This window comes from Mauremys mutica, chromosome 3 (genome assembly GCF_020497125.1).
Source record: "Mauremys mutica isolate MM-2020 ecotype Southern chromosome 3, ASM2049712v1, whole genome shotgun sequence".
NCBI classification, from domain to species: domain Eukaryota; kingdom Metazoa; phylum Chordata; order Testudines; family Geoemydidae; genus Mauremys; species Mauremys mutica.
In genome coordinates, this window is record NC_059074.1 from 148230879 (window position 1) to 148243160 (window position 12282).

General features: G+C 55.9%; 1 protein-coding gene across 4 annotated transcripts; it reads right to left on the reverse strand.

Moving 5' to 3' along the window:
* Window positions 1–432: 432 nt before the first annotated feature.
* Window positions 433–10820, reverse strand: SLC35B2 (solute carrier family 35 member B2). 4 transcript variants are annotated; one of them, XM_045008575.1, is made up of 4 exons: window positions 10677–10820; window positions 4890–5083; window positions 4175–4335; window positions 433–2655 (listed from the first exon to the last, which is right to left on the reverse strand). In XM_045008575.1, exons 1-4 carry the CDS (start codon window positions 10736–10738, stop codon window positions 1717–1719), a joined length of 1356 nt encoding a protein of 451 aa, XP_044864510.1. In that variant the 5' UTR covers window positions 10739–10820; the 3' UTR covers window positions 433–1716. The 4 variants fall into 4 exon arrangements, with proteins under 4 accessions (XP_044864510.1, XP_044864511.1, XP_044864512.1 ...); XM_045008576.1 differs by lacking the exon at window positions 10677–10820 and adding an exon at window positions 8735–9975; XM_045008577.1 differs by lacking the exon at window positions 10677–10820 and adding an exon at window positions 8735–9975 and having other exon boundaries at window positions 4890–5780.
* Window positions 10821–12282: the final 1462 nt, after the last annotated feature.

Here is a 12282-nt window from a genome sequence, read left to right on the forward strand (position 1 = left end):
ACCAGAGCCAATTGCCCAAGAACAAGACATTTATGCGGCCAGACTCAGGGCACAGAGAGCTAACAGCTGCCCTCCCAGCCACACAGACAGGGACAGTGAGCAGCCAGCATGCGCAGAGGGCTCAGGCTGGAACACAGTGCAAGCCCCAAACCCCCGAACCTGGCTCTGGCCTACACTAGAACTCAGGGGAGCTGAGTTCAATACCTGGGTCCACCCCACCATGGGTGACCTCAGGCAACGCCCTGGGCCTGTTCCCCCATCTGTAGGCTGGGGCTAATAATGCTACCCTGCCTCCCCAGGGGGAGGTGGTGAGAAAGTCAGCATGCACCCTTCAGCCACAACGGCATCAAAGTCCCTAGCCAGAGAGCTCCCGGGAGCAGTGCCTTCCCCTCTCCCCCAAGCGCATTCAGACCCCAACATTCCACCCCGGGGCACTGGTTGCAGCAGCTTTTTAATTTAATAAAAAGAGACCAAGTTGCATTTTAAAAGTACCCAAACCATTCCCCTAGCAGATGGGGGGGGGGGGCCTGGTCTGTTCGGAAACAAAACAGTTACTGGGTCAAACCCAGCTTCCCGAGGTGGAGCCAGGGCAAGTGGCTCCCTGCATCCAGGATTGAGAGCAGCCCCGTGCAGGGAAAGGGAACCTGGGCTGGGCTTTGTCCTGTCTCCGGGACCGCTGCGTACCACAAAGCCCTAGTTAGGCTGCTGAGTGGGCTGGCGCTGGCACCTCCTGCAGGCAGGAAAAAGGAGGAACATCCCAGGAAGGGGATCTTTGTGCTTTTCTAAAGGGTAGGAGCCAATTACAAATCCCTGAAGCCAGAGAGCAGAAAGCGCCCTTAGGGGAGCCTGGGAGTTCTAGTTCAAACCTATGACAAGAAAGGAAAAGCAGCACAAAACACAAATGGAATGGAGCAGAAGTGCCAGGCCAGGAGACAGAAATGGAGAAGGCTCCCAGCCGCGACAGCGTAGTGCACTGACCTGCCAAGCCAGCAAGGACATGGCTACTGTTCAAGAGGCACCTGCCACAAATCCAGACTGCTACGCAGCAGCTCTTTTACCAGCCTTGGAATGGGATGTGGCTAGGGAGGCCCCATGCTCCTGCCACATTCCCTACAGCGCCTCCTGTTGGGAAAGGCAGGGACTGATGTAGCTGAGAGTTCCCCCCCGTCCAGCCAGCGCTCCTGCCCCGTTCCCTACACCACCTGCTGCTGGGGCAGGCTGAGACTGGAGCTTCCCTCTCAATCATACATATCTGTAAAGAAAAATGATAGTGTTTTCTTGCCGTTCCCTTACTATCGGCTCTGTAGTGAGGAAAGAAATGGGGAGTGAAGCTGGAGTCAAGAAAGTGCCAGGGAATAAAGTTCCCTTGTTCATAAATAATCTTCAAGAGAAGCCCCGAGTACCAGATGGAGCTAGGGCAGGAGTTAACCCCACTGCACTCCTGGGAACTAGACCTGCCCTCTGCTCCCTTTCTGGAGCAATCTCAGAGCACTGAAATACTCAGACCTATTAAGGCAACAGGAGAAAGATGCAGTGGAGGCCCGGAAAGCATCTCGCTTCCTCCAAGCCCACTCCAGCTCCTTGTCCAGGAAAAGCAGTTGGCAAAGGGAGTCATTGTTTCTCCCCCCCTCCTCAGTAGGTTCACGAAGAGAAGAGAAATAAAGCAAGTGCCCTGCAGTGGGAGAGGGGAGGAGGGCATGGTCTGTCCCATGGTCCCTAAACCTTCTGCACTGGGACCTCGCCGGTGGGCAGCTTCTTGCTACGCTTCTTCATGCGGCTGCGGGCATAGACGCGCAGGAAGAGAGCCATAAAGACCACGGCGACGCCCAGCCCGCCCACCACGGTGATGGCGTGCCCGTAGATGAGGCAGGAGAGCAGGATGGCAAAAGCCTGGCGCAGCGTCATGATGATGGTGAAGACGGCCGCCCCAAACTGATTGATGGTGTAGAAGATGAAGAGCTGGCCAAAGGCGGAGCAGATGGACAGCAGCACGGCGTGGACCGCGAACTCGGAGTGGCGGGCCATGAAGCGGACCGACTCCAGCAGGGCGCCCTGCTCCAGCAGCGAGCCCATCGTGAAGAGGCAGGAGAAGACGTTCACCCCAAACATCATCTGCACCGGGGACATCTTGTAGGTGAAGAGGGCGTCCTGCCAGTTGGAGGTGAAGCTGTCGAAGACGATGTAGCCAGCAAGGAGGACCACGCCTGAGAAGGTAGTGACGGTGGAGAGGTGCTTGGTGGGGGCGCTGGAGAGCAGGAACATGCTGACCCCCACCGAGATAAGCACCGCCGTCAGGTACTCCCAGTACTCGTAGCTCTTGCGCGACACCAGCTTGCCCATCAGCATGACTGGGATCACCTTGGAGGCCTTGGCCAGCACCTGGGTAGGGAAGCTGATGTACTTGAGTGCCTCATATTGGCACCAGCTGCTGAGGATGTTGGAGAGTGAGGCAAAGGAATACTTGTACATGGGGGCACCGTGGCGCGGCTGCTTGATGAGGGCACAGTACAGGCCGGCTACGGTGAAGGCCAGGATCCGGTTCATGAAGACCAGGAACTGGGAATCTTTGAACTTCTCACCAGGATCTGTCTCAGTGGCCCCATATGTCCGGGTCATGACCCGCTCCTGGAGGACACCCCACGTCAGGTAGGAAGCCTGCAAGGCACAAAGAGCAGAGGGTGAGTGATGAGTAGGGATGGCAGCCAGCAGCCACCATATGCAGGGAGGAACAGTCCTGTCTGAGCATCTCTCTATTTGCACCCAGCATACCCAATGCACCCAGCAAAGAGATGGTGCCTGCCACCACCACGTCCAGCTGGGGAGCAGTGAACTGGCCTGCCCAGCCACTTCATCCTCACTCCCAGTGCCCCCACCAGAGAGCCAGGGGAGAAGTCAGCCTGGCTCCTGCCCAGCTGTGTGCAGAGGAATCAATGGGCAGCATTTCATTATGCACAGATCTGGAGAACACTCTCCGCCCGAGGGCAGCTCCCCCTACAGTTAAGGCTGGAAATACCCAATGAAAAACCTGTTCTGGCTCTTGAGTGCACAGCCACAAACTCAAACAATACAGGAAGTGGCAAAGCAAGTGTCCCAGCAGTCGCATTAGCTCTGCCCTAGTACACTTTATGGGATACACGTCACAAGATAAACAGTTCTGTATTAAGCTGCCCGTTTAACCAGAAAAACAGGAATAGACAACATGGCAAAGATGTGCCCGAGATCCTGAGGCCGGTGGAACCCTCACACTGCAGTTCCTGCTCTTTAACTCTGCAGCCTTGATGATGCATTAACACAGGGCTTTTGCATTTAGTTTCCTAGGTCATTTCGTAAATCAAAACCAATTCTAATTGCAAACCCAGCAGAGGAAACTGCCCTCCATGAGGACTATCATCTGTCCATCAAGGTACTTACATGGCCCTGCTGCCACAGTATCGGAGCCCCTCACAGACATAATGGAGTTATTCTCCTACCTCCCACTGTACCGCTGGGAAACTGACATACAGAGAGAGAAAGTGACTTGCCCTAAATCACACAGCGAGACTGTGACAGAACCAGCAACTGAACACTGATCTCCTGAGTCCCCATCCAGTGCCTTCACCACCATTGTTCAGGCGGCATTTCGTGCATTTTTCCTGTAGCTGTGACTCAAAGAAGCAGGATCACCGTTTCCTATTCACTTCAACTGAACTCAAAACACTGGAGAGATTTTTTTCAGTTTCCCAATAAAATCTACCTACGGGCAGAGCCTGAGTTTAGGACATTCCAGCCCCCGAGGTGAGAACACGGGTTAAACTGTCTCGTGCTCTGATGCATGAAACACAGTGGGAGGGCCAGAACGAAATTCAAAGAACAGTTCAAAATGGCAGTAGCTCACCCATTCAGGTGTGCGGAGAGCACAGAGCAGACAGACAATAGCTTCCAGCCCACCAGACGCTGGCTGAATGGCTCTCCAGGAGACTCAAAGGGCCACACTGGCAAGCAGCCTGAAGCACACAAAAAAGGAGCGCCCCACAGAGACGACGTGTCCCAGCATGCAATGCTGCCAAGCAAAACTCCATGAGAACACTGGCTGCTGGGACTCAGTCTCTTGGGGCCACCAACTGGCAACCTGCGCCAGGTCATTGCTCCATCTCCGCCCCACGGCAGGAGGGCCACGAACATGTCAGGGCTCTACCTGAAGGCCAGCAGCACAGAAGAGCAGCTTGAGGATCTGCTGGGCCGTCGAGGACTCCATGGTCTCATTCCGGGCCGCCAGGGAGATGTCATCTGGATGTGCGGACTTGGCCTCGCTGCCAAAGATGCACGACTTGATGACGGGGAAGCAAATGCCGCGGCCTGGAGGGTTGAGAGAACCAGGGAGGTCACGTTACCTCAGGAGGGAGGCTTTCTTCCCTCCCAAACCCCTCTGCCAGTGCTAACCCACCCACCAACCTGTCTGGGCTGTGGCAAGGTAGAGCCTGGGGCCTTCTGTGGGCTGTATCTATAAAGCACCTTCAATTGGCTCATTCACACCCCCAACCCCCCTTTGCCAAGAGGGCCCTTCCCAGCTGAGAACAGACAGCAGGCAGGCACCCAGAGCTGAGAGCTCACCCATTTGCAGATCTGAGGGGCTCTGCGCATTACCCACAGTTGCTCTAACGGATTCCAGAATATCTAACAGGAAACAGCCACAGCTGTCACTGTTGAGATAAAGCCATGGAGATGAGCTAGATGAATCTAGCCGTCTTTGGGTAGCCCCTAGCTGGCACTGAAGCAGCGAGAGAGCTCTGCAAGGGGCTGGAACAGCAGAGAGGTAGAGGAGCTGGGGGTTGGAACTGAGGTGCATTGGCAGAGGTCTGTGAGCCCAGGGGGACGGAGGTTGGAATTGAGGTGCATTGATCCCTTCTTACCTGTCTCCAGGTAATTCTTTCTCTTGAAGTACTGGATGAGCAGAAACCCTGGCACCATGATGCTCGCATAGCCCGCAGCATTAAGGAAGAAACGGAAGAGCCAGAAGTCCCCCCACGAGTCCTGTAGGGCAGCTGATACCACTTCACTGGCAGCCATGGTGGGGAGAACAGCCAGCACGACAGCCAGGCACAACCTGCCAAGAGAAGGCAATCCAGGCGGTGAGCTGCAGGGGGGCCACTGGCCCAGCCAGCAACACCAGGATTCCTTCCACCTTCCCAGTCACCAAGTCAAAGGCAAGCTGGAGGCGTAAGATCTCCTCCCCCTGCTTTGGGAGTTACCCAGGTGCATCTTCAACACATGACACTGTGATCAAAGTTCAGCCCAAACGGAACATTGGTGTAAGTCACCAGGGAACAGGGGAAAACTTCTCTGCAGTTTGAAGTGTATCCCAGCTAAATTCCATTCAGCCTCCCTAAACGCCTCCCTAGTTTCAACTGGGTACAGGAGTTTTCCTCCCTTCTCATCGGGTGTTGGTGTGAGACTGTCAAACAGTTGTTGCGTCCACCTCCAGAGGTGACTATGTTTCAGGAGTGGGTGATGCAACTCCGGTGTGCAGGGCGCTTGGAGGCCAAGGGCACAAGAGAAAGGAATGTTGTTTGCTCGGGTTTTAGGAGCCAGGGGGTTTGCAGCTTTGAACGTTCAGGCTCTCGGAGTGTCTTGGATAGTGCTAGTGACATGGCTTTACACACACACCAGCTCCAAATGCTTTTCCTCTTTAGGGCTCTCACTGGCACGTGTTTCACCTTCAGCCTCACTTTTATTGGTGGGGGGAGGGAGCCAGGAAATGGAAGCAGCAGCTCCCGCCCTGCAGCTCCTGTTTCAGCACTTTCCTGTAAAACAACCACAGCTGTGGCTCAGGGGAGGGCCCAGCTGGGAGCTCCCCCTGGCACATCCTGCTGCAGCAGGGGGAGGTGGGGAAGGTGATGACCGGACACACAGAGCTTAGAACATACAAGGCCATTCACTAGAGCTGAGAGGCTCTCCAATCTCCAAGGCTCATCCTCAACGGCAGAGAGAGCATCTGGGCTCAGGAACTTTCCCATAGGCATACGGGGTGGGGATTTTAATACCACCCTCCTTGGAAGTATCCAGCATTCACACCACATCGGCTTAGCCACCAATCTGCCACCATTAACACAGTAGGGGTCCACAGGGACTAACTGGGGTTCTCCCCCACATGGGATAGGCCCAGTATCGTCCTCACCTCCAACTCATATCCTGGGACAGCGTTACATTACAAGAACAGGAACAAGGCCTGCATACAAGGTGGAGATCTGGGTCAGCGGATACTGGGGTCACTGCATCCCCAAAATGATGACTTCCTATACACACACCTGCCCACAGCAGTTAGACTGGGCCAGAGCTGCCTACTAAGTTAGATCAGGGCATAGGGGGGTCAGGACCCCTGGCTTCTATTCCTGTCAACTTGAACTACTAATTTAATCCGTGGCCTTGGGCAAGTCCCTTCCCCGGCTCATGCCTCAGTTTCCCTGGTTGTAAAACAGGGATGATGAAAGTAGCCTCCCATGGGGGCTGCGAGGCTGAATTAATGTCTCAAGTGCTGCAGGGTCCTCTCATGGAAGGGGCCAGAGAAGGGTAAAGTGTTCATTATAACAAAGGTGCATTGATGGGTCCTCTAGGGAGCTTCCATTGAGGAACCTGCAGTATCAGGGCTATGAGGATCATGGATATAAATTTAACCCATAGCAGCCTACAGTCTATATCAGTAACAGGGCCTTAAAGACAGGAAAGAAAGTTGCCTTTGACATCCCACCACCTACAACCCTCCCTTCCTTCTCAGGGAAAGGCCTGGGGGGCATTTCCCTTCCCCAAACAGCCTTGGGAAAGGGACACCCAAACTCTAAGGACCTTGTCAAGAGAGACACCACAATTTGCGCAGAAAATTCCCTCCCTCGTGTGACTACTCTCAGCCCAGAGAGAAGTTCAAACTGCTGCTCCTCTCTGGGGCTGCCTGGTTCACATGCATTAGCACATGCTGCAACAGCTGGGGGCTGACATGGCAGGGAAACAGTTCGATAACCCTGGGGTCCCTAAGGAAGAGGGGCCCAAGAACATTTCTGTGCAAGCTGGGGTCTTGCTAGCGACATTGAGGGCATCACTGACTTAGCATCATCCCACAGAAATCCCACCTCTGCTCCCCTCATTAGCATCTCCTGCAGCAAGGGACACACACACACACACACACACGAGGTTCTTGAACGTTAACCCCTGGGCCCAACCGTAGGCATCTGGGGTGAAACTACATACACCCCCCACCTGATTTGTCTGAATTGTCCTCATTCAAAATTAAATCCTCATTGATCACAGTGGCCGTGGGGCCAGCAGAAGTGCCCCCTGCTTCACTGAGGTCAGATTTAAACTGCAGGAGTGGGGTCAGGGCTAGCAGACAGGGTATATCCCTCCCACCTGATACTTGGACCAGCACCTGTGCTGAGGATAGCAGGAGGGGTCAGCTGGGGAGAGAGCTAAGGCCAACCTCTCCCTAGGGCTGGGGAGATTTCAGAGAGGGTGAGTGATAAACGGTTTGGTTGTTGGATGGTGTCTGCTGGTATGTCCCTGGCCCCATCCAAGCCCCTGTGGGAGGAGTAGTAGCTCTGGTCTCCCAGGCCCACAGCGAAGGGGAGGGTGCAGCCGGACAATGGCTTGCTCTATCCCTGCAGCTAGCAGGCCCCACGCACCAGGTCCCTCCCCTCTCCAACAGGGTGGCTAGTGTTACAGGTAGCACCACAGAGCCAGAGCTTGGCAGCACTCACCAGGCATGAAAGGAGCTTTCATAGGCTCAGGCCCACAGAGCGGCCAGGAAATTGGGAGGACAAACTCAGCTACTGTTCCCCTTCCCAGAGAAGGGGCAGCTTTCTGACGCACAATCCCAGAGCCAGGGCGGGACAGAGCCCCTGACCCTCCCCTTCCCCTGGAGTTTCTAACTTAGCCTTTCAGGCACCTCAGCGCTTGGGCCCTGGACTAGGATGTTGGGAATGGAATGTGAAATGCTGAGATTGTTTAGGCTTCTGGGACGAGCCGATTACGCTGGGAACTGTGTGCAAAGGGCTGGCCTTGAGCGGCCAGCTAATTGTAAATAGGATGATAAGTCAAACAGGTGTTAGGATGATAATTACCCTATGGGGTTACAGCTGCGGCTGTGTTAATTTTGTTAACCAATTAGCAACTGCTTGCTTGCCTGCTTCAAGAGTATAAAGATGTATGCTGGAGAGAAATAAATGACTCTGCTATCCAATCAAACTGACTGAAGAGCTTTGTTCATATACGCCTGTGATGCAACACTAGGAGTCGGGAAAGACCCCTCTGTGCAGAGTAAAACCCACCTAACCTAGCTCAACTCTAAGACCACAGGGAAGGGGAGAGAGGAACTCTTAGAACAAACAAATCCCCCTGCCCCACAGGCTCCTCACACAGCTCTGCTGCTCAATGGTCACAACCTGCAGTCCCCATCCTGCTGTTCCAGCCCTGGGTTCCCCCCACCCCCAGCTCAACCAGTGCCCCATAATCCTGACCCACAGCCTCCTGCTATCCCCACATGCAGCTCCACCCATGCCCCTCACTCCTGACCACCCCATGCCTGACACAGCTGCTGGTGCCTATTTAAAGAGGCCAAACCAGATGTCAGTACCATTGCAGCGACTTTTCTTCAATTCTTTGGGTAGTGGGAGATCACATGACTGGCTACGTTCATCCGCACCCAGTGGGAGTTCCCATCCCACCCAACGGACAAGCCATAGCCCCTGGATTCCTACAGCAGACTGACCTTGACAGTGCCTGATCTGACAGCAGCATGGAGCCTGGAGTGAGGGGGATGCATGGGCTGCAACAAGTCTCTCCCTCAGCAGCCTTCAGGGCCACGGTGAACTTGGCAGACCTTATCTAGCTCCCTGTGCAGAGTATTACCAGCAGGACACTCCTGCAGTGGTGGAACAAAGGGTGTGAACATCACTCAGTCAACAAGGGAAGGGCCTGGCTCCAGGAGGCCTTGGGTTTCTCCGGCCTGTGAGGGGGCACTCTGATCTGGGGGGAAGATTTCTTGCTTCAAAGGGTTTTTTTGGGGAGGGGTTAGGCTCCCCCACTCCCGAACTAACAGGTGGTGGCCAGTTACCAGCATTCTGTCTTTTTGATTTGTCCATTAGGGCCAGATTTTCCAAAAGAGCTCAGTGCCTTATAGAAAATCAGGCCATAAGCATCACAGTGGGAATGGAGTGCTACAGAAAATATGCTCCTGACTCTGGTGCCTCAGTGGGAGCTGAGCACTTGACCATCTGGCCACAAATGAGCATGCTGAGCTCTTTTGAAAAGAGCTGCCCCTCTGCAGTGATCAGGCCTGGGAGAGTCCTAGCCAGGCCATGGGGACCCTGGAAAACACCCTAGGAGGAGGGAAAAGCTTGGAGACTAAGGTCTGACTGATGGCTGAGCCCAGGGAAATCTAGCTCCATCCAGTCCTGATCTAGGTGTCACATACCACCAGAGGAGCCATTCTCAGGGGGATCCCTTGAATTACTCCTTCCTCCAGCACAGGGGTTCTCAACCTTTTCCTTTCTGAGGCCCCCCAACATGCTCTACAAACTCCACAGCTCATCTGTGCCACAACAACTGGTTTTCTGCATATAAAAGCCAAGACCAGCATTAGGGGATAGCAAGCGGGGGGCATCGTGAAGCTAAGTTGCTCAGGCTTCGGCTTTAGCCCCGGGTGGTGCGGCTTGGGGCCCCGGGCTGCAGTCCTGCACAGGGGGGCTTTGGCTTTCTGCCGTGGGTCCTAGCGAGTCTAATACTGGCCATGCTTGGCGGAATCCCTGAAACCTGCTTGCGGCCTCCCAAGTGGGCCCAGACCCCTGGTTGAGAATCACTGATCCAGCATACGGGTGCCATTGGCCAATTTGCCCTGTGAGACCCAGACCCTGCAGACACCAAGCACCCTTAGAAAGCACAGTACCTACACCACACACCCCAGAGTGGCCATAGGCAACTTCCAGTGAGACCCCTCTTCACTGGCTCAATGCCACCTGCCTCGGGGGACTCTACCCCAAAGCCAGGGCCCTCCTTAGGGATTGTTTCTAATAAAGTCTCATCCTCGGCACACGCGGCCACAAGGACCCTGCCGGCCAGAGGCAGATGCCCTGCGCTGTTCCCACCACGGCCACAAATGGAGATGTCATCACAAGCAAGACCGTGCTGCCCACTTCCCCAATTTAGGGTTGGCCAAGACGTGGCTCAGGGAAAGGGCCCGCGTGGACTAATCTATTCACCGGTTACTCCAGGCAAGTGCCAGCCCTGCCTCGGGCAGCTTCCCAACCACCTATCTGTGCCCGGGGCAGGACGCAGCGCTCGGGTCCCGGTCCCGGTCCCTTCCCTGCCGGGACGTGCTGGGAGGGGGACAGCCGGGACCCCAGCGGGGCAGATTCGGGCTGATCGCCCCGCTCCGGGAGGGGCTTGGGTCTGCCCAGCACCCTGGAGCCGCACAGCCCGGTCCCGGCTCCATCCCGCCTCCCACAGCAGCCGATCGGGGCACTCCCCGGGGAGCCGGCCCCCGACCCCGGGCTAGAGCCCGGCTGAGCCCCGCTGCAGGCGGCGGCTGCCCCCCAGCCCGGCTCTGCAAGGGGGGCTCCTGCCGGGGCCGGGGCCGCCGCTCCCCAACAGGGCCCCGGGCACGGAGCCAGCGCTGCGGCCGGCGGGATCCACGCTCCCCCCGGAGCCCCCACCTGCGGCCCGTGCTGCCGGCCGGGCCAGTGCGCGCGGCTCCGCGGCCGCCCCGCGCGCCCATGAGCTCCCCGCGGCGGCTCCGTCCAGTTCGGCGTGCGGCGCCGGCGGCGGCAGAGACGGGAACCGCGCAGCTCGGCCGAGAGCGCAGCCGCGCCGCTCCCCACAGCGCCGCCCGGCGGCCGGGAGGGGCCCCGCGGGCAGGGGAAACGGCGGGGCGGGGCTGGCGGGGGGTTTGAGGGCCATGTGGGGGGCAGAGTGGAGCGGCACAGGGCTGTGGGGGGGTAGAGCAGGGCAGTAGGGGGCTGTGGGGGGGATTTGAGGGCATGATCAGTGGGGGGAGCAAAGTGAGGTATCAGGGTGCTGAGTAGAAGCAGATTTAATTTTATTGGGGCCCTGGACACAATATTTGGGCCCCCCACACCCAGGGCCCCCGGGCACAGGCCACATGGTCCCATGCGTTAATCTAAAAGCAGCAAAGAATCCTGTGGCACCTTATAGACTAACAGACGTTTTGCAGCATGAGCTTTCGTGGGTGAATACCCACTTCTTCGGATTCACCCATGAAAGCTCATGCTGCAAAACGTCTGTTAGTCTATAAGGTGCCACAGGATTCTTTGCTGCTTTTACAGAACCAGACTAACACGGCTACCCCTCTGATACTTGATGCGTTAATCTGTCACTGCATAACACAATTTACAGAGTTGCTGGTGTCTCCCTCTGGGTGCAGGCTTCAGGAGCAGGAACAGCCCCCTGCTGCCTCCCAGCTCCAGGAGTGGCTCCCTCAGGCCCCTAGCACGAGCTGCTTAGGGCTTGCCAGCGCCAACAAGCTCATGAGTCAGAAGCAGCCACAGTCAGGCCAAAAGATTGCCTGTCACCCCCATTCACTAGCTGTAGCACCCTTGCAGCCAGAGCGATCCCCTCAGGGGCAGAGACTGCCTCCAGGAATTACTGAGATATGACCGGAACATGAAGGTAAAGTTCAGTACAGTGCCTCCTGCACCAGCCTGCAGTGGGATTCAGTGCTCACTGTAAAAAGAACAGGAGTACGTACGACACCTGAGGGCTTGGCTACACTTACAAATTTGCAGCGCTGCAGCAGGGTGTGAAAACACACCCTCTGCAGCGCTGCAAATTGCGGCGCTACAAAGCGCCAGTGTAGTCAAAGCCCCAGCGCTGGGAGCCGCGCTCCCAGCGCTGTCCGTTATTCCCCACAGGGAAGTGGAGTACGGACAGCGCTGGGAGAGTTTTCTCCCAGCGCTGGCGCTTTGATTACACTTAGCGCTTCAAAGCGCTGCTGCGGCAGCGCTGCCGCGGCAGCGCTTTGAAATGCAAGTGTAGCCAAAGCCTTAGAGACTAACACATTTATTTCAGCATAAGCTTTCGTGGGCTACAGCTCACTTCTTCGGATGCATAGAATGGAACACACAGACGGGATATATTTATACATACAGAGAACATGAAAAGGTGGAAGTACACATACCAACTGTAAGAGGCCAATCAATTGAGATGAGCTATCATCAGCAGGAGAAAAAAAACCTTTGAAGCGATAATCGAGATGACCCATAGAAGGTGTGAGGAGAATTTAACATGCGGAAATATCTATTT

Excerpts from the sequence above, each read along its gene's own strand:
- SLC35B2 (XM_045008575.1), bottom strand. The coding sequence starts at position 10,738 with ATGGGCGCGCGGGGCGGCCGCGGAGCCGCGCGCACTGGCCCGGCCGGC. Across the intron at positions 5,084-10,676 it reads GCCGGCAGCACGGGCCGCAG|GTTGTGCCTGGCTGTCGTGC; the intron begins GTGGGGGCTCCG and ends TTCTCTTGGCAG. Across the intron at positions 4,336-4,889 it reads AAAGAATTACCTGGAGACAG|GCCGCGGCATTTGCTTCCCC; the intron begins GTAAGAAGGGAT and ends TCAACCCTCCAG.